General features: G+C 43.2%; 1 protein-coding gene across 1 annotated transcript in view; it reads left to right on the top strand.

The window, feature by feature from the left end:
* The window catches only part of LOC103374494 (putative adenosylhomocysteinase 3), a 14,676-nt gene extending 6,301 nt beyond the window's left edge, over positions 1-8,375 (top strand). The window contains exons 5-17 of the mRNA XM_008304578.1: positions 951-1,053; positions 1,148-1,242; positions 2,512-2,618; positions 2,697-2,813; positions 2,888-2,951; positions 3,041-3,129; positions 3,262-3,332; positions 3,416-3,510; positions 4,874-4,972; positions 7,742-7,810; positions 7,936-8,014; positions 8,106-8,226; positions 8,303-8,375. Coding sequence (XP_008302800.1) covers positions 951-1,053; positions 1,148-1,242; positions 2,512-2,618; positions 2,697-2,813; positions 2,888-2,951; positions 3,041-3,129; positions 3,262-3,332; positions 3,416-3,510; positions 4,874-4,972; positions 7,742-7,810; positions 7,936-8,014; positions 8,106-8,226; positions 8,303-8,309 — 1,116 coding nt within the window. The 3' untranslated portion in view covers positions 8,310-8,375. The remainder of the gene's footprint in view (positions 1-950; positions 1,054-1,147; positions 1,243-2,511; positions 2,619-2,696; positions 2,814-2,887; positions 2,952-3,040; positions 3,130-3,261; positions 3,333-3,415; positions 3,511-4,873; positions 4,973-7,741; positions 7,811-7,935; positions 8,015-8,105; positions 8,227-8,302) is intronic.
* The last annotated feature ends 12,006 nt before the right edge of the window (positions 8,376-20,381 follow it).

The following is a 20,381-nucleotide window of genomic DNA, read 5'->3' as shown; positions in this document are numbered from 1 at the left end:
AGGATTTATTAGGGAAGGTGGTGGAGTGATGGGCACCAGGAGGCAGAAACAAAGTCCGGTGAAGGGGTGCCGGTCGTGGGGAATAACCCGGTGGTGGGATCTGGTGCAGGGATGCCAGTCGTGGAGAGGGAGGACTGGAGTCTTCGGTGTCGTGATCCGAGGAAGGGGGGTCCCGAGGGTGGTGCACGAAGAGCCGGTGCCTGAGAGTGCCTTGGTCCGTGGGGGTTTTTCCCGGTGCAGATAGGGAGCCGTGCCGAGGGAAACCGGGGTGGTGCGCAGGGGTCCGGTGCTCGTTGGGGGGTGCTCTCGTGAAGGGTCTCCCGGTGAAGGTGTCCGTGGTCGTGAATTCCCGTGGGTGACAAACGCTGGAGGGCTTGGAGGTGTGCCGAGTGCTGGAGCCGAGGAGGAAAACCGGAAACAGGCAGAGAAACACATACCATAAACTCGAAGCTAAAGAACATCAAGAATGCTCCGCACGGTGTAGCAGCTCGTGGCCTGACTGTACCCCGAGGTAGGGATCACAATCCTCTGGCGTCGGTCTTCTTTGTGAGACGCCAGTATTGAAGCAGGGCTGATGAGCCGATGAGCCACAGCTGCCAGCGTGCGCCTGTCTCTGATTGGCTCCGCCCAGCCTGCAGTGAACAGAGACACACCCACCAAAACACAAGACAGACAAAATCCCGGAAACCCAGTGAACAGTCTATGACCCTCACAGTTCTTGCTCTAAACTAGTCCAAATTATTTTTATTTTTTTAAAGGACTCATGAAGATAAATTAAGAGAAATTAGCAGAACTCACGTATTTAAATTAAGTAAACTAGAAAAGTTAGTTTAATTGACTTAATTTGTTTATGATGTTTTTCACTGTATTATCTACAGTGCACCATACACATCTGCAGTAAAATGTAAACCTTCTTTAAAATAAAAACCTTTTCTGTACGTTTCTTGCAGGTGTTGATTGAGACTCTGGTGGCTTTGGGGGCTCAGTGTCGCTGGTCGGCCTGTAACATCTTCTCCACTCAGAACGCTGTGGCTGCTGCTCTGGCTGAAGCAGGTAACGCTCTGAACCAGATCCTCCACAGAACTCTTCAGGTTCTTCACACCCCGTGTTGATCCTCACACACTCTTCACACCTCCTTCTCTCTCAGGCACCTCAGTGTTTGCGTGGAGAGGAGAGTCAGAGGACGACTTCTGGTGGTGTATTGACAAATGTGTCGGAGCTCGGAGCTGGCAGCCCAACATGGTAATCAAACCCTCCTGTGTGTCGCCGAGCTTCTCTGGATGTGGAGGGGGGGGGGAAGGATAGTTCAAGTTGTGTTTTATGGCTTTGCAACCTAAGTGTCACAGACTTGGTGATAGAACAAGAAAGCTAAACCCAAAAATCAACAGAAATCAAAAGAACAAAGCCACAAACCAGAGAAGTGAGGAGAAGAATCAGGCCAGAGAACATAAAGGTAACAGAAAGGAAATGAGGAAGATGAACTGACAAAAGATAAACGACACCACAGCACTTTGTATATATAGAGAGAATTAATTGGGAAGGCATTGCACAGGTAAAACAAGTAAGATGATCAAACAGGATCAAATAGACGATCAAATAACTGACCACGACATCAGTGAAACTTGCATTTTTTCTTCAGTTCTAACTTAAATTTCTATAAAATGTGATTATTTGAAAAATATCTGAAATATGAATATTTGGTTTCTATGTGGTTTGCTCTGTGGGTGTATCAGCTAAAGAGTGTGACTAATTTTTTAATTTAAAAAAAAGAATTTAAAGTAGGGATGCACGATATATCAGCGACCACATCGGTATCGGCTGATATTAGTGTTTTTCTGATATATCAGTATCGGTCCGATGAACCAATTTAGCTCATGTGAAAAAAACGATTGTCTAACATTGGTCTCTGCATTTGATATCGCTGCTATTTCACAGATGTTTTACTTAAATGGTCCTGGACTCAAATATGTTAAAATTAGTTTTACCTTTGTTGTGTAATACAGAAGACTATGTGGTCTAATTTGGTATTATGGGCTTCTTTTGAAGAGTTTTCATGTGCTCACAGTGCTTACTTATACTGATTTTTTGGTGTGAACAAAAACTGAATATCAAGATTGGTAATACTGGTTATCGGCGATATCAGACATCTTAATATCGGTATCGGCCAGAAATTTTAATATTGTGCATCACTAATTTAAAGAGATGTTGGAGTTGTAATGTAGGTAAACAGGTGGTAGCTGTACACTAATTATCTGCCACATTTTAAAATAGATATTGTAAATCTAATTTGGTGGTAGTTTGGGCACCAAAACTCAAACGTTAAGCATCTTTTTTAGGGCCTTGAAGCCACCAACGTCTCCACACCTCAGCAAATCAAACTATTTATTTTCTGTCTATTTAAATATATTTAGAGTTTGAGTAAACTGTACCTTCACAATGATCTCATTCCCAGTTTAGTGTGTTTAACATACACAGAACAACTGGCTTTAGCTTGTTGTTTTCACTCTTCAGATTTTGGATGATGGCGGCGACTTGACCCACTGGATCTATAAAAAGTATCCAAGCATGTTCAAGAGGCTCAGAGGCATCGTGGAGGAAAGCGTTACAGGCGTCTATCGGTTAGTTCCACACGAAGCTTCAATGACAAATGTACAAAGTCATCCTGCAGCTCACACGCGTGTCTGCACCTGTTTCAGGCTGTACCAGCTGTCGAAGGCGAGCAGACTGTGTGTTCCTGCCATGAACGTTAATGACTCTGTGACGAAGCAGAAATTCGACAACCTTTACTGCTGCAAGGAGTCCATACTGGACGGGTAATGAATCATGCTGTAAACAGGTACAATCACTCATACGGCAGCGACCTGACTGTACTGAATGTTTCCTCCAGGTTAAAGAGGACCACTGACGTCATGTTTGGTGGAAAACAAGTGGTGGTCTGTGGATACGGGGAGGTCAGTGGAACACAAGTGCAGCATATGTCTCTTATAAAATAACTCTTACATTTAAGCGACTATACAACCTCTTTTCTTCCTCCTTGTAGGTCGGCAAAGGTTGCTGCGCTGCCCTGAAAGCGCTGGGTGCTATTGTATATGTCACAGAAGTGGATCCCATTTGCGCCCTTCAGGCCTGGTATGAATAGAGGAAGCTTTTATCAGCACAAATGTGAAGTGTGTTCTCTCCTCCAAAAGCCACATGGCAACAGAACATCATGAAATTCTGTTTTAACCCCTTTGTGTCTCCCTCTTCTCCTCCTCCTCTCAGCATGGACGGCTTCAGAGTGATTAAACTGAGCGAAACCATCAGACAGGTGGACATGGTCGTCACCTGCACAGGTAACGGGTCGTCTTCAGAAAAATAATACTCACATTGAAAATGTTTTTTTTCATCTGTTTATTTAATGTCTGTTTTCCTGCAGGTAATAAAAACGTGGTGGGGAGAGAGCATCTGGACAAAATGAAGAATGGCTGCATAGTCTGCAACATGGGACACTCCAACACTGAGATAGATCTGGTAAAGACACAGGCTTTGTGTACAGCGACTTTAATGTCAAACTGAAAACTAATTTTTTACAAAGTAATGTCAATTAATTTAAAATATAAAATGTAAAATATGCAGCATATGTATTCGTCCCCTTTAAGTCACCTGCATGATTCAACACAGATGCAGCCAGTTGGTGCTGGAAGTCACCACAGTTAGTGAAAAGAAGATAATCTGAGTGTGTAAAGACACCTGTATCTGGAAGGTCACTGGTGAATCAGTCCTCCTAGTCATAACTAAATGGTAAATGGCCGAACTTTTATAGCGTTTTTCTACCTTAGCGGCACTCAAAGCGCTTTACAATGTGTTTCTCATTCACACATTCATACACTAATGGCGACAGAGCAGGCATGCAAGGTACTACCTGCCATTGGGAGCAACTTCGGTTTCAGTGTCTTGCCCAAGGACGTTCCGAGGGCCGGAGGGATCGAACCACCAGCCTTGCGATTAGAGGACCACTGTACCACCTGAGCCACAGCCGCCCACAACTACACCATGAGGACCAAAGAACACTCCAAGAAACTCTGTGTGAAGGTTGTTGAAAAGCACAACTCAGGGGATGGATACAAGTCACCAAACTTCCCTTGAATGACAGTTTAATCCATTATTAACAAATGGAGGGAATAAGGCGCATACATAAATCTGCATAGAGCAGGACGTCCTCAAAAACTGAGCGACCGTGCAAGAAAGAGACAAGTGAGGGAGGCCACCAAGACACCACATGGTCTGATGAGACAAAAATGAGGCCTTTTGCTCATCAGACCAGACGCTATGTTTTGCAGACTCCACACATTGCACATCATCAGGCTTGTGAAGGTAGAGGGTAAAATGAATGCAGCAAAGTATAGTTAAGTCCTGGAGGACAACCTGATGCAGTCTATAAGAGAACTGGAGAAGATTTGTCTCGCAGAAAGACAATGAAGCCTGCAGTCAAAGCTACACAGGAATGGTTAAAGACAGCGAGATGAATGTTGTGGTCAAGTCACAGTCCAGACCTCAATCCAATTTAGATTTTGTGGCTGGACTTAAAAAGGGCTGTTCACAGTTCACCCCATGCAACCTGAAGGAGTTTCAGCAGATCTGCAAAAATGAACGGGGTAAAATCGTAATATCCAGATGTGCAAAGCTACCTGAGAGCTGTCCACACAGGCTCAATGCTGTAGTTAAAATACAAAATACTGACCTACAGGGGACGAATACTTAAACAACAACAGAAAACTGACCCTGACTCAATGCTGAAAAGCAATTAAGGGGGGACAATTTATTTTTCATAGTCACAGTATATTTTAAATATGTGGAAGCTTGAGTGTTTAACATACTGACTCCTATTTCTCAGGCGAGTTTGCGGACTGTGGAGCTGAAGTGGGTGCACGTGAGGCCTCAGGTGGACCACATCATCTGGCCCGATGGCAAGAGAATCGTCCTGCTGGCTGAGGTGAGGATGCTCCTCTCAGTGTTTTCACCAGAGTAGAGTTTGTAGTTGTGCTTTCATTCTCAGTTCACTGTCAGGGGACCCTCAGAGAGGTGAGATCAAGAGGAAGGGACAGAGGAGTGTTTGAGGTGTGGTCCACATCATCTCCTGAAATAAATGTTTACTGAAGATGCACACACATGAGCTGTATCTGGCAGATGGTGGGTCAGGATCAGGCTTCACGATGGATCTACCATTCCTCTGTGCTCGGCAAACCCCAAAATCCTTCCTGAGGATACAGAGACAACAAACCGTCGCAGAGGTCTTGACAGCCAGTGCTGATGTATTGCTGGTGGACTTCAGACGGCTGGCAGGCCATGATTGAATTAAGTGATCTGGGCCAGCCCAGGCTGCTTTGATAAGGAAGGAACAAGCAGGGAATGATTTTTTTGTTGTTGTTTCTTCTGGAGATGCTCCAGACACGGTTAGATCCTGCTGCAGTGAGACAATAACCAGAACTGCTGTCATTGCAGATGGACTTTAGATGAGGAGGCATGTTGGGAATTTAACAAAAACTTGCTTGAAAAGTTCGACTTTGATTTAAACTGGTCGATTAAGTAGATTTATACGCAGGCTGAGTTGCCTATTTACCAAGAAAACAGGGCACTTTTTTAAAATAAATGAAGGTTAAAATACAGTGATGGTGAGATTGATGAAATTGATGAAGGTAAACACAGAGCATGAAGGGTTATGGTAAAAAAAAAATGAACCAAAGAAGTCCAGAGAAACATCCATCCATCCATCCATTATCTATACACCGCTTCATCCTCACTAGGGTCGTGGGGGGCTGGAGTCTATCCCAGCTGACTCAGGGTGAAGGCAGGGGACACCTGGACAGGTAACCAGTCTATCACAGGGCTACACTTAGAGACAGACAAACAAGCACACTCACATTCACACCTACGGACAATTTAGAATCACCAATTAACCTCAACATGTTTTTGTGGATTGTGGGAGGAAGCCGGAGAACCCGGAGAGAACCCACGCTGCAACATGCAAACTCCACACAGAAAGATCCCGGGTGTCCTCACTGGGACGCGAACCGGAGATCTTCTAGCAAGGCAACGGTGTTAACCACCGAGCCACCTCACAGCACCTGGAGAATCATGGACTTTGATAAAAGGTGTCTTGGGTGTAAACTGTTCATAAAGAATGAAAAGAACTAGTTAGTGATCCAGTCATTATCTTATAAAGACCAAGTGTTTATTTTTGACACAGAACCAAAAAAACGCATTTGACAGAGCAGGAAAAACATCGCAGAGCAAACAGTGATCAGCCTGCAACAGGATCACTGCACAATGTTGTGTTTTTTATAGAACTTAGAAACCGTGACTCACTTGTAATGAAACAGAGATTAAGATGATTTCAAGTGAAGGTGCTTAACTGCTTACAGTATGGCCTTTCAGCAAAATCCTACAACTGAGGCCTGAAAACATTTACATTTCTTTCCTCACTGAGTATGTTGAAGTTAAAGTGTCTGGACGGTTTAATGTGCAGTCTGTTGCCGGTTTATTAGATCCACACGGCTGAAGCAGTGAAATACAGCAGGTTTAGAGAGACGCTGATTCAAACGCTGACGCGACTCACTTTGTACATGTCGATATGCATACCAGTCAAAATGTTTGTGTTACTCAGTGTTCGCTCTCCTTTAAACCAGCAGCCATTAGAACATAAAGCAGCAGGTAAACACATGCGGTGCTAATCTCATTGAAGAAGGCTGTATCTTAGTGACACCGATGTTTACCTGTTATTTCGTGTCAAAATGGGTGCTGCTGTGAGAAAGGATTATTCGTAAGATCTTAGAAAGAATTAGCACCGTTGCCTCGCAGCAAGAAGGTCGCCGGTTTGCGTCCTGATGAGGACAATCGGGATCTTTCTGTGTGGAGTTTGCATGTTCTCCCCGTGCAGCGTGGGTTCTCTCCAGGTTCCAAAAACATGCTGAGGTTAATTGGTGATTCTAAATTGTCCATAGGTGTGAATATGAGTGTGCTTGGTTGTCTGTCTCTAAGTGTAGCTCTGTGATAGACTGGTGACCTGTCCAGGGTGTCCCCTGTCTTCACCCTGAGCCAGCTGGGATAGACTCCAGCCCCCCGTGACCCCAGTGAGGATTAAGCGGTGTATAGATAATGGATGGATGGAAAATTTCAAATCAGAAATGAACATGCACTGGCAAAACCGGAGCACAGCCTGTCCTGCACTTCAACACCACACCAGCACAACCTTTCAAGTCTCTGAACTAAATGTGATTTCTTTAATAAAAGCATGTATTTATTTAGTCTGCCTCATGAAAGGTCTTCATCCTACCACATGCTAAAACAGTCTGCAGCTTCAACCCACAGCGGATCCTTTAAAAAGGCCCGTCATCACACATGCCGACGCTCTTTTAAACACACACACGCTGAGTCACTGTGGTTTCGCCATAAATCTCCTGCGCAAGTGTGGGAATCAAACCCATCAGAAGTCTTTTCCAGCGCAGTCTTCCAGTTGCACTCATGCACGGCTGACGCAGAGCGAAGAGAGATGAAGCTTAGTGCTGATGAGTCGAGCAGCAGGAACAGATTTATCTGAAGATTAATTCAATCAGGTGTACATCAGGAGAGAAGCTGGCAAACGCTCGGCTACGTCGGACGTAATTGTTTGATGTACTGCACTTTCCAGAAATCTGAGCTCAGCGGCTGCTCTCACGTTATTGTAATCATTTTTATTCATTTCACTTTTGACTCGTTCTCTCAGGGCCGCCTGCTGAATCTGAGCTGCTCCACCGTGCCCTCATTTGTCCTCTCCATCACGGCCACGACTCAGGTATGGAAATGGAGTTTGTATGCAAAATGCTGCACATCAGAGCATTACTCTCTGTTTAAATGGACCACAGCAGAGGGGTCAGCAGTCAAGAGGCTGGTTGCAGTAAGTTAACTGATGTGTTTCAGGCCTTGGCCCTCATCGAGCTGTTCAACGCTCCAGAGGGACGATACAAACAGGACGTCTACCTGCTGCCGAAGAAGATGGGCAAGTCCTCATCTCAAACACCCTGAAGCTTTATTTCATGTTTCATACACCTCATCAAAACACTAAACACCCTGTGCGTTGAAATCCTCAGATGAATACGTGGCCAGCCTTCACCTGCCGACGTTTGACGCTCACCTCACGGAGCTGACTGACGATCAGGCCAAGTACCTCGGCATCAGCAAGCACGGGCCCTTCAAACCCAACTACTACAGGTGGACACAAACTTAACCTCATGCACCAAAGACGCACACACAAACATGTATCTAACAGAAACCCTTTTTTAAACAGGTATTAAGCTCTTCACGAAGCCCTGCAGACGGAGCGCTGACGCCCTCTACAGCCTGAAGCTCACCGAGTACTGTGGAGTCACTGCAGGCTTTTATTTTTGTATCATGATTTTTCCTGTTTATGTTCAGTCGTGTCTGCTTTATTTGTTCCAGATTATAAATGTTCACAGTATCCAGAGAGTAATCACAGTGATTTCTGAATCTGAGAAAGGAGTTTGTACATTTAAAACAGCTTCATGCTTCATGTCTTATAATCCTGATTTTAAAGGTCCCATATTGTGCAAATTAATCCAAGTGTCCCCACAGTGTGTCTTTTAACTTTTTAACTTAAAGCCAGAGGTGTCAATTACCATTTGAGCTGTTGTTTTGTCTTTTTTTGTAATCGGCAACAACCACAAAACTCAATAAAAATGGGTTTTGCACCAAATGGGACCTTTAACATTTAAATAGATTCGTATTAATCTTAACTTTGCCTGTTTGGTTGTCAGAATTTTGCACAAAACACTCAGAGAGCTGATCATCTGTTGTTGTTGTTATTTGATATCAGACAAGCAGGCAACATAATAATAGTAGTAATGCCAAATATTTATATTTACTAAATGCTCTATTAAAAAAATGATTATAATAAATAAAGATAGGTTTTACTCTTTCTGCATTTTGCTCTCATAATTTGAATACAACAAAATTATTATTATTTCTTTTTTTTGTGCTCTGAACAGCTAGCAAACCATAAACAGTGTTTAAATTTACTCACTAGACACTCGGTACAGCTGGACTGAGCCACCAGAGGGCGTAAAAGCACTTTTGTCTCTAAGTGACACAAGCAAAGGTCCTAATTTCTTCTATTTCTCACTATGAGAGGATTCATTGATTGTGTCCTGCTGTGAGTATCTGACACCAGTGTGTTCTCAATCAATGTGTATGTGTGTACTACTCATGTTGTAAACCTGCTGACCCAGTCACATCGTGGGGACTAAAAGCAAATCCTGATGACATAAATCCTTCAATTTTAAGGTTCTGAGAGACTATTTGGGTGTTATTGTTACAGTAAGTCACCAGAAAATGAACAGAAGTCAATGGAACACGACTTTTTGCTTCAGCTGATAGAGTACGAGGTGCTTTGTACTGTCCGGACAATTATTTAGTCTGTAATAATCTGTCCACAGCTTTGTTAAAGGATATGATATTTAATAGGGTTTATACATTCATGGTGTTGACTTACACGGTTGCAGAAATGAACCGTTTGTTTGAGAAAATGTACCAGGAGGAAACTGGTTATGAAAGTTGGCTCTGAGCACTGTTGCCTCGCAGCCAGAAGGTTGCCGGTTCTCGTCCTGGTGAGGACACCCGGGATCTTTCTGCGTGGAGTTTGCATGTTCTCCCCGTGCAGCGTGGGTTCTCTCCGGGTTCTCCGACTTCCTCCCACACAGTCCAAAAACATGTTGAGGTTAATTGGTGATTCTAAATTGTCCGTAGGTGTGAATGTGAGTGTGCTTGGTTGTCTGTCTCTAAGTGTAGCCCTGTGATAGACTGGTGACCTGTCCAGGGTGTCCCCTGCCTTCATCCTGAGTCAGCTGGGATAGACTCCAGCCCCCCACGACCCTAGTGAGGATTAAGCGGTGTATAGATAATGGATGGATGAAGTTGAGCGGCTCTGGCGCTTCTGTTGAGAGAAGGGTGTCGCACAAACGTAATGGACAACACCTCATGACCTCTGCATGACCTGCTAATCAGACCGCAGAGAGTTTTCAGATGGAGGCTTCTTTGACTTTGCATTGTGAACTTTATTTCCTCTGAGTGACTTTGTACATCAAGTTTGGACTGTGGGCGTCCAATTACAAGATTTTATTGTATTTCATTTGCTCCATCTTGCACTGATGTGAGCTCACTGTAAGTTCTATCTATCTATCTATCTATCTATCTATCTATCTATCTATCTATCTATCTATCTATCTAGCTATCTAGCTATCTATCTATCTATTAATTCAAGTAGACTTGGAGGTAATCAGTGTAATTTTGTTGTCACATCAGTTGACAAAACATAACCATCTGATGCGTTCTTACTTGTGTTGTACATGCAGAATTAGCAGAATTAGCAGAATTAGCCGTCAGCATTAGTTTGGGTTCCCGCTAGACGCGACGTAATTAACCGGTCATATGACAGTCATTATCTGTTTTCTTCGATTGTCTGCCTCTGGTCATGAAGTCCTAAAAATACCCCCTCTGCTCCTGGATTACTGTAATCCAGAGTCTCCCTGGATGTGTGTGTGTTTTTGTGTGTGTGTGTGTGTTATCCTCGTTGAACTGTACACTGTGTTTCTTTGGGGCAGCAGACTAAAGGTGAGTCACTAATGCTGCAGCAGAGAAACACTGAAGTACAAATCGTTGAATGAAATCAGCCTCTCTTCCTCCTTTTTTTCCAATTCCTGCTAATAAAAACACTAATTCGCCTCGATAATCTTAATTCCCCGACTCCTGCCTGACCACACGGCGACAATCAACCGATCAGTCACCCAACAAATCCTCGGCGTTCGCTCCAAACCTTGACCTGTCGTTACCTTTGTGACGCATTTCGCCTGTCATCTGTGCTCTGTGGTAATCTCCTGAATGCTGAATGAAGTGACGCTCGCCCTCCGCTTGAGATTAGAGTGGAACACCTTTAATGTAATGACGAGAAACGCGGTGATGTACGGCGTAAAGAAGCAGCAGAGACAATGGCAATTAAACAGCCATTAGAATGAGATTAATGAGGAGATCCACTGACTTCCACACCCAGTCTAATCTAATGACACCACTCATTCTCCTGTGTTACCAGTATGTCATAGTCAGAGGGTGTGTGTGTGTGTGTGTGTGTGTGTGTTACAGGGAGAAACAGGGGTTGTGTGTCCTCAGGCAGAGCTGCTGATAATCCATTGGTTGACGTTACATCTGAAGAAGACAGATGGCCTGTGCAGCCTATATGCTGTTGGACCTGTAAGCTCAGTTTGTGCAACCAGGAAGTTGTGTATCAGGATTTGTTGTGTGTGTGTGTGTGTGTATGTGTGTGTGTGTGTGTGTGTGTGTCCTCGCCTCCTCCCAGTTAGGGATTCTCCCTAAAGAGCTTTGATGCCTTCCCTGCATCACTACACGGTCTAATCACTCGTACCAGCTGTCAGCGTGTCGGCCTCCCTCCTTCCTCTCTCTGCTGGCACCACTTAACCTCACATCCTCTGCAGTCGGCCATAATGGACTCTCCCAGTGTCCTACTGAAACATGATGAACATATATCAGCCGCTGATTGCTCTGACTGCATTATTCCAGAAAATGCACGCAGATACAACGGTGTCAGTCGTGTGTTTTGTCTTTGTTTGCGTGTACTTTACTTTTGTGAGACCTGCAGCCATGTTGGATGAAGATTTTCCTCTTTTTTTCCACCTCATTCTAAATTATCCCTAACTAATTACCCCTTATGCTCCTAACAATCCCTCAGAAGTTTCCCAAAATGAGATAAATCATTATTCATACACCAAACCAACACTTACATCACATATGCATTATACTCCAACCGCTTCAGGTGAGCTAAATAACACTTTTAATAAAGGAAATGTTGCATTTCAAGACACTACATGTCTGTTTCGTGACCATTTTATACATATTTTGGGTATAAATAACAACAATCGATTACATTTTACATCCTCGTTGTAATATTAAGAGTCTGAAGCTAAAAAATGAGGCAAACATCAGATAAAAATGCTCTTCTTCTTCATTTTCTATATTAGTTTAACTGTTAAAATATATTATCTCCATAATGTTTCAAAGCCTCCCTCACTGCTACAGGAATATGATCCTTGTGAACACATAAAATATCTTTAATCTAATATGTTTGGGCCTAAACGGTCTGTAAATGATCTCCATGAGTGCTGCTGTAGATTCTCAACTTCACCAAAAAAAAAAAACGCTCCATAAAATCCCAGACACAGTCGTGCAGACTTCACCTCGGTGTCCTCGGATGCAGATACGACTCCGTGGGTTTGATGCTGCTGCAACAACAAGTTCATCATGATGCCTTTTTTTTTTTTTTTTTAAAGGTTGCACGCAGCGCTAACATCATTTGCGACGATCGTCTGCTCTGCAGCACTTCAGCCGAGAACCTTTTCGTGACTGAGCAAGATCAGGTTGCACCATAAGCTGAGCTGCTGCTGCAAACACCAACGCTGAGGATTTACAGCTACGGGCCTTTTCACAGCCAAACACATGAGCACCATTGATTTATTGATCAGGGCGGATGATAGAAAACGCGGTGCTTAATGGCCTGTGTATAGATTTATGCGTTGCGGCCCGATAATCAAAGTCTCTGTTGGTTCATTCCTTCGGTGTTTGAGGTCTAAGATTACACCAGAGTTTGATGTCATGATCAGCTAGCTGTGGCCGAGACAACCCTGAGGGGTCTGCATAGATCTGAGGAGGGGAGAAAGGCAGGACAAAGAGGATTTATAATCTGTAGGGATGTTTTCCTAACCAGCAGACTCACTGGATCTGTGGAATGTTCTTGAGTTTTTCCTCAGAAGGATGATAAACGTTCTCGGTCCTTGCAGATTTTTAAGGTGTTCTGAGACTGCAAGAACGCTCAGGGGGGGATGGTTGAATGTAACCCCTCTCTGCTCCGCCTGCAGTCACTCACACAGCCAGCATCCATGCCCGAACCCTCCCAAACCGTCCAACCATGACCTTTAGTGACGCCCACACCAGCACCGCTAAACAAAAAGGAAGACACACATTTCAAACACAAAAAAAAACAATCCTCTTCCTGCGATGAGTCCCGGGTCGGTGGACGGGTTAAAGCTCTCAGTCAGTTGTTGGCAAGTCTAGAACCACCGGATCCTTCCAGCCCACCAGAGTGAGTTCTACCATTGCCAAACACTGTGGGAGAGTGCACCGGTCACCGCCACCAGACCTGTGTGGTGACTGAAGTTCTGGTTACACGGCGCGCCGCCTCAGAGCACGAGCCTCCATGGCAACTGGTGACATCCGAGAGGGAAGGTGCGATCGATGAGATCCACGGCTCATCCTTCCCGTCTCTCTCACACGAAGATAATACACAAAGTGGTGTCTGAATACTGAGAAATAACCGTTCGGCTCACCCTCAGGTTTCCTTTGACTCAAAAACACACGGCTGAGTGTCTGTCTTGTCCCATATTGGCACTACACATGATTGCTCAAGCAACGGGAAACAAAGCAAAAATGTGCTAGTGCCAAAAAGGGCAAAGAAGATCGGACACGTTTAAGAAATCTGGCGAGAGCAGATTAAATCAGAATCGGGACCCGGACACAGGCAGTGTGGTTCTGTCTCTACTCTGTTTATGGCCCTATGGTAATTCACTGATAGTGTGCTGTGACAGTGAATTCTACCAGTGCCATACACAGAACAGGAGGAGATGTTAGTGTTGTCCAACAGAGCGACAAACAGCTACAGAGAGATAAAAGAAAACATCTTTTCCTTTCAAATGTGAATTCTAACTCACATCAAACCTCTGCTCAATGTTGTGTTTTAGCGCCAGAGGTCTTTGCAAAAAAAAAAGGTGGTATCAGAACCAACCAAGTCCTTCCCTCACCTCTGCTGTGTCTACCTCACAGGATGGGGAGTAAATCCAGCTATGCCATCTGCTGCTGGAACCCGACAGGCCTGCAGCTCTATTTATCTGCCACTTTCTTTACGTAAATCTTCGCAGGAATCGGCTTGTAGGTAGAACTTTCTAGACGTCACCCCTGGATTGTTGCTGGCTTTAGTGCTTTGGCACATTTTGCAGGCCTCCACGAGAGCCATCCTGAACGTGGCGAAGGAGCAGATCTGCTGCTCAGATTGATTCTGGCTGTAGGGAATGATGCGCTAAGTGATTTTTGAGATGCTCCAAATGGGTCCCAAAGCAGGGCTCATCTTCCCGCTTCCGGGAGAGATCAATAGAGTAAAAAGCTTGAGAGAGACACAGAGAGAGAGAGAGACGGAGAGAGATAGAGCATCAATCAAAATCTCCTGAAGTTGCTCTGTTTAGTTGGGTGTTTTTCATTGCTCCTAATATCTTGGTTGCTCTCATTACGGGGTGTTAATAGAATTGCCTCTGATGTTCCAGTAGACACGATGGAGGCTCTAACTCCTGGAGAGAATAGGATGCATTTAGATTGTTCAGTTACTATATTTGGCTGCAGTGAAGGTTAAATCCCCCACACCTTGTGTAACCACTGGTTCCTTTTGTTGAATGAGATTTGTAGATCTTTACACCAAGCAAAATGCAATAATCTAATGCTCTCTTGCAGAAAAACAAGCTTAAACTAATCTTTTTCCAAAGACAAACCACTGTTATTCGGCTGCGTTGACCTGGTGACTATGAGCACCACTACAGATCATAACTGCCTGTTTCTCAGTTTACATTCATTCAAATAATAATAAGCCTCTCTTTTTATTAAAAAGGTTACATGTAGGATCTTGCCACGCATATTGCAAAGCATAGAGACACTATGATTTCTCTTCCTACCGTATAAAGATGATCCAATATCCTCATTACGCACAACAAAGTTAGAAAAAGACAAGAAGCTTCTCCAAACCTTTAAAAGCCTCCAGCAGCAGAATATCTTCACAAACAAACTGTCTTTAAATCATATTAAAAATGGGAAACCGCCTGATCATTCAGCTGGATGAACTGTGCTGCCGGATTTTTGTTTTTCCCGTCCAGGTCCACATAGAATGCTCTCCATAGCTCCATGTCTTCGTCCCTCACGGCTCCCTGCTTGTTTTTGGCTGTATAGCAGGGGATTTTCTAGTGGACAGGTAATTAGTTGGTAAGCATCTTAACCCACTGGCAGTATAGTAATCCACGCCGCCCTCCTCCCTCTCCTTCTGCCGCCTCCATACGCAGGCCCACAGGACATTTCCCCTGCGCCTTTTACGCACGGGGCGCGCACTGCAGTGGCGTCGATCTAGGACACTAGGTTGGTAATTTAATGCTGGCAAAAGTAGTTTGGAACACCTCAAACAAAATCGGTGCGATGTTTACACAAAAATAAAACATTAAGAGCACCAACTATACAGGCTGGAGTAGTCCTATTATTAAGATTTAGTGTAAATAGTAGTAAATTCTGCTTCTTATCGTTCTTTTTCCTGCGCAAATTCCACTCCACAGTTGCTACAGGCTACATCATAAAGCCCTGATGTTTCCTGTCAGACTTACCAGCATCCACCGGGTGTGGCACCCTGCTGCAGCCAGGCCTGAAGCTCCGCTCTCTCCTCCCTGCACAGGTCGGAAAGTTTCTCCGAGCGCAGGCCTCCTCGGCTCCTCGTTTTATACGCGCAGCCTGAAGCCTGTCCGGGGCTCATTTACCTGCTGTCGGTGATTATTAGACAGATTGCAGGTGGAAAAAGAGGCATCATCCTTTCAGCTGATGTGAATCCATCGGAGTCGGGTAGGACAGGTTTGGGTTACGGCTCTTTCAAAGTTGAAGGTGAAATCCAGCCGAGCTCCCTTTGTCCTCTCCATACATTATGAAGGAGGCGCAGCCGGCCAGCAGCGTCTCGTCGTCCTGCGCAGCGCTCCGCTTCTCCTGCTGCTGCTCAGGTTACTCTCTAATAACTTTACTCTTATTCAGTTAAAAAAAAAAAGTCATTATTTTATTACTCATGGAACAATAGAAAGCAACTGCACATCTTTGCATTACCTAAAAAAAAAAACATCTTAACTCAACCACCTCCGGCTGGATTAAGAACTAATATTCTCACATTTAACCTGATTTTTAAAACATAGAAAACCACAGAAGTCTCGGATGATTTAATAAACCCGATTACTTTTTTTTAACTGTTGCATTTAACTCACTTTTAAAAATCTACAAAGAACCACTTTCTGCAGAAAATAATTACCAGAAGCCTGACTGAGTGTGCAGCCAAATTAAACTGATGCTGAAACTGGAAACCAGAATATGCTCAGAAAGAGGCTGCACGACCACACAGCCATGAATATTTCATCAGATCATTATAGGCTCCGAGCATCATCATCATCATCAGAGCATCATCTCAACACACGGAAGGACGCTTTCATCCATTCATTCACTTATTTCACCTACATGGAAAGAATGGAGTTGATTTAAATAATACAAATAGAAGAAGAAAGAAAAAGATTCCAATTCGATTTGAAGCTGCATTTTAACACGTTTATAGATGAAGATGAAATTACGTTCTAATTCGGAAGTTAAGGGGAAAGTTAAGGGGAATTATTATTGATTTAAACCTGTTAGAAAGCTTAGGTAAAGCCTTATCAGTGTCTAAAACCCATTTTAAAATTTGTGAGATCCTTTATCTATTTGTGAAAATGCAAAAAAAGGAGATTTCTGTGCTTTTTTTAAATGTAGATCACCATAGACCAGATCCAAATCAAAACCCCTTGTCCATACCAGTCAAATCTGGATTAGATTATGCCACAGAGGGCTAAAAAAAAAAATCTTTAAAACACAATTTCTGATTAGTGAAATCCTTTTTCCTTTTCTCTGGAACAGCAAATAGAGGAGACTTTACTGATCCCCTGCATCTGGACCACATTAGATCACATTCAGATCTAAAACTAGTAGATATAAACGGATATATAAATCTGGACTAGAGGCTAAAAAGTGGTGAAAGCAGTCTCTGATTTGTAGCCTAGTCCAGACTGGAAATATATATCATGTTTTTATTATTATTATATAGTAGCAATAGTAGTATTTGTACCTGGTCTATATGTGGAGGAGATAAAGCTCTTATATTTTTATTTTTCCATTTCTGCATTTTCACAAAGAATAAAGGTTTTACAATTATGAAAAAAAACGTGCATTTAAAGACTTTTTACCTTCCTTAGGACAGTCTAAACACACACATATATATATATATATATATATGAAGAGTTCATTTGCAAAAACATCGAACTCCATCTTCACAAACCTTCAGAAAACTAATTTTTCCATCTCCTACCTGAGACAATATCAATCAAACCTGAGTTATCTCTATTTTTGTCATTTCTACTGAGTCAGATCCACTCAGCTTCAGTTTGACTGGTTTTATCTCAAGCAAACAACAACAAAAAAAGTTTTCTGAAAATCTATAAAAATGTTTTTGCAAATGAATGCTTCATATATAGATGTCTATGTATTTGCTTGTTTGTTTGCTTTTTTCTTACCATTTATGATTTAAAGTGGCATGTATGTAAATAAATAAACAAAAAGTTGTGGAATTTCATTTTTTGCATTTTCACAAATTAAATTCGGTTTCACAAATTTGAAAATGGGTTTTAGGCAAAGCCTGCCTCCACTGTCTAACATGGTTTTACTTTATTCAATTGTGAAAAACAAAGAGAATGAACGACTAAAAGCTGGAGGTGAACTTTTCCTTAACTGCCAAATAAGCATCATCCTCATTTCTTTTAAAAAAAATATTTTAACAATTTATGAACAAAAACTATTCCAGAGAAAAAGTGCATTACAAGTTCGTAAGCGCCTTTCTTTTTAAAATGATCCGTCACTAGTCGACCTCTGACAGGTGTGAAACCAGCAGCGGTTGTGTTTTATTTAAGTCAGTGAGTCATGATGATGTGACACAGGAGCCTGAAACCGAAGCAGCTAAACGGCATTCAGCCATCATTGGTATTATTATAGACGCCTGTGATCCAGTTAGAAGCCACATGTCCCAGTAGGCCTCAAACTTTCTGATCCTGTTGCAATGAGAGCTGCACAAAGAAAACAAAGACAGCAATACAACATGACAACTGATCTTATCATAACTATCATGTAGCTCTATGTAGATATGGATAGAACTTATTAGCAGATTTAATTGTTTTTATCCAGTTTACATGTGTGTTCAATAAAGCTGTGCGGTTTATTTAAACTTGACTAACTTCTAGACACATCATTGTAGATGCTGCTGCCACCCAGTGGACAGAAGACCGACAGGCCTCATAACCATTCAGTGAGTTTCCCCCCAAACACCTCCTGTGTTTCCCTCCAGCCCAGTGATGATCAGCTTCAACAAACACATTTCTTACCTCACAAACCGGTCGCACACAGAAGCAGAACGCCGCCACACTTTGTATAGTTTTTGTCGTTTATTTCTTTCTTCAAGTTACAAGGGAAGCACATTTATTCATTTTTTGCCTTTTAAAAATCAGGGATATCTTGATCTGTATTCTGGACATAGGGGTTAAAAGATAAAAAATAAAAGCATTAAAACAAATTATAGGCATCAAATATATGTGTTTCATTAATAAAAAAAATACAGAATACAACGATGAGTCCAGATGGCGGCAGACAGCGAGGCTGGACAGCGGTTTGTGTTTGCTGCACGTGAAAACTGTGACATCAAGTCGTCCTAAGAACTCACACCGACGCATATTTGGTTACCAAGACGAATTAGAGCCATTTAACGAGGTTATTTAACGTTTTTAATGCCACGTCTAAGTATGGCAAGCGAGTTAAACCAACTCATATCGTCTAGTGAAGGTTAACATCCTCTTGCAGGACACCAAGGAAGAGGTTATAAATTTAGGTTTGGATTATTTCTCTTCAAACGAGAACAAACGGCTCCTTCTGATTGGCCGTCGGTGAGATTCTAATTCTTGTTTCCTTACAGAAATAACACCTGCAATGCAATGAGTGCATTTTACAAACATGCATCAGGCCCAGAGGCGGCTCTGAAACACGGACGAGGTTCAGCCGTCACAGCTCTGGTAACAGCTCCTCCACGATAACAGGCACATCAACCTTGTTCTGGGGGTGAAACCAGGACACGAGAAACTTTGAAAGCATCCTTTGATGAAGAAGAAGAAACTTACGCCTGAACTGAAATTTGAACTAATTTGACCCGTTGAGGAACATTTGTTAATAAACTCTTCACCTACAAATCCAGTCTGAGGAGGGGCTTCCTCGTTTTTTCCCGTTAAGGTTTTGGTCCCACCATTTTTAGAAAACAACAGGCCGTCGACAGCGTGAGAAAGTAAATGTTGCTGAATGGCTGACAACGTAAAAAAAACCAACCTGTGATGGAAACATTTACATAAGAAGAGGGGGGTGCAGAGGAGCGGAGGACGTCTTCGGAGGATCTGATTCAACAAAGAGTCATCCCACAGGACAGAGGTGTGTAATTCTCTCCTCATCTTTACAGGACAAGTAAGTTTTTAAACTAGTGTATTATATAAGTATTAAACCATACATTATGATAGGATTCACCACCCGCAAAAAAACTAACTATCCCTACGCAAGTCAAACACCTATTATAGTTCAACACAAGCAATAGGCAAAGTTAAGAAGTTCAACAATTCAACAAGGACCTGGATAATCCCCCACCGGACCCAGCCTGACTCACAGAGGCGTCCTCTTCGTGTCTACAGCGAAACAGCTCCACAAAGCCCTACACAAACTTTACTTCTGTGTCATGCCACAATATACAAAGATACTCAGAGAATGACAAACACTTTCCTAAAACGGAGAGGAGCAGGAGGAGGAGGAGGAGGAGGAGGAGGGTGCCGAAGAAGATCAGGATGGTGAACCTTTAGATTTCTGCTGAGCATCGGGGGGGCCAATACAACACAGGATATCAATGGGTTACATTCATGCATACACACACACCGAGACACTCACACACACACATGCTGTGGTGGCGTTTGTGTGACTGGACGTGGTTGATGCGCTGGTTGTTTGATGTGTCGGAGGGTGGTTCTGGTCGGAGAGGCAGCCGCACCAGTCTGTAGGCGGCCGACGCTCTTCGGCTCCTCGGTGGTGACGACTGTGACTCCTCGCAGTGACAAAACAAAAAAAAGAGGGAGAAAAAAAAAAAGGGGCTCCTGCTCTTTTGAAAAAGAGACCCGCTCAGAAATGGTGGATTGTCATCCTGCAGTCTTCTCTCGGTGAGGGAAAGATGCCCGATGATGTGGAATCAAGAAGAACGAAGCTTGAGCGTGGTCGATGTGGTGACTGGCGTCCAGTGGTGAAAATGGGGAAACAGTCTAGTTTTGTGTTCGTGTTGTTCCTCCTGTGCTGGTCTCACAGATCAGTTTGTCCAGCAGTTGTGAAAACCTCAAGTGAAGCCATAAAAAAAA

Source organism: Stegastes partitus, unplaced genomic scaffold (assembly GCF_000690725.1).
Source record: "Stegastes partitus isolate 25-593 unplaced genomic scaffold, Stegastes_partitus-1.0.2 Scaffold2258, whole genome shotgun sequence".
NCBI lineage: Eukaryota > Metazoa > Chordata > Actinopteri > Pomacentridae > Stegastes > Stegastes partitus.
This window is presented reverse-complemented; position numbering and strand designations above follow the sequence as displayed.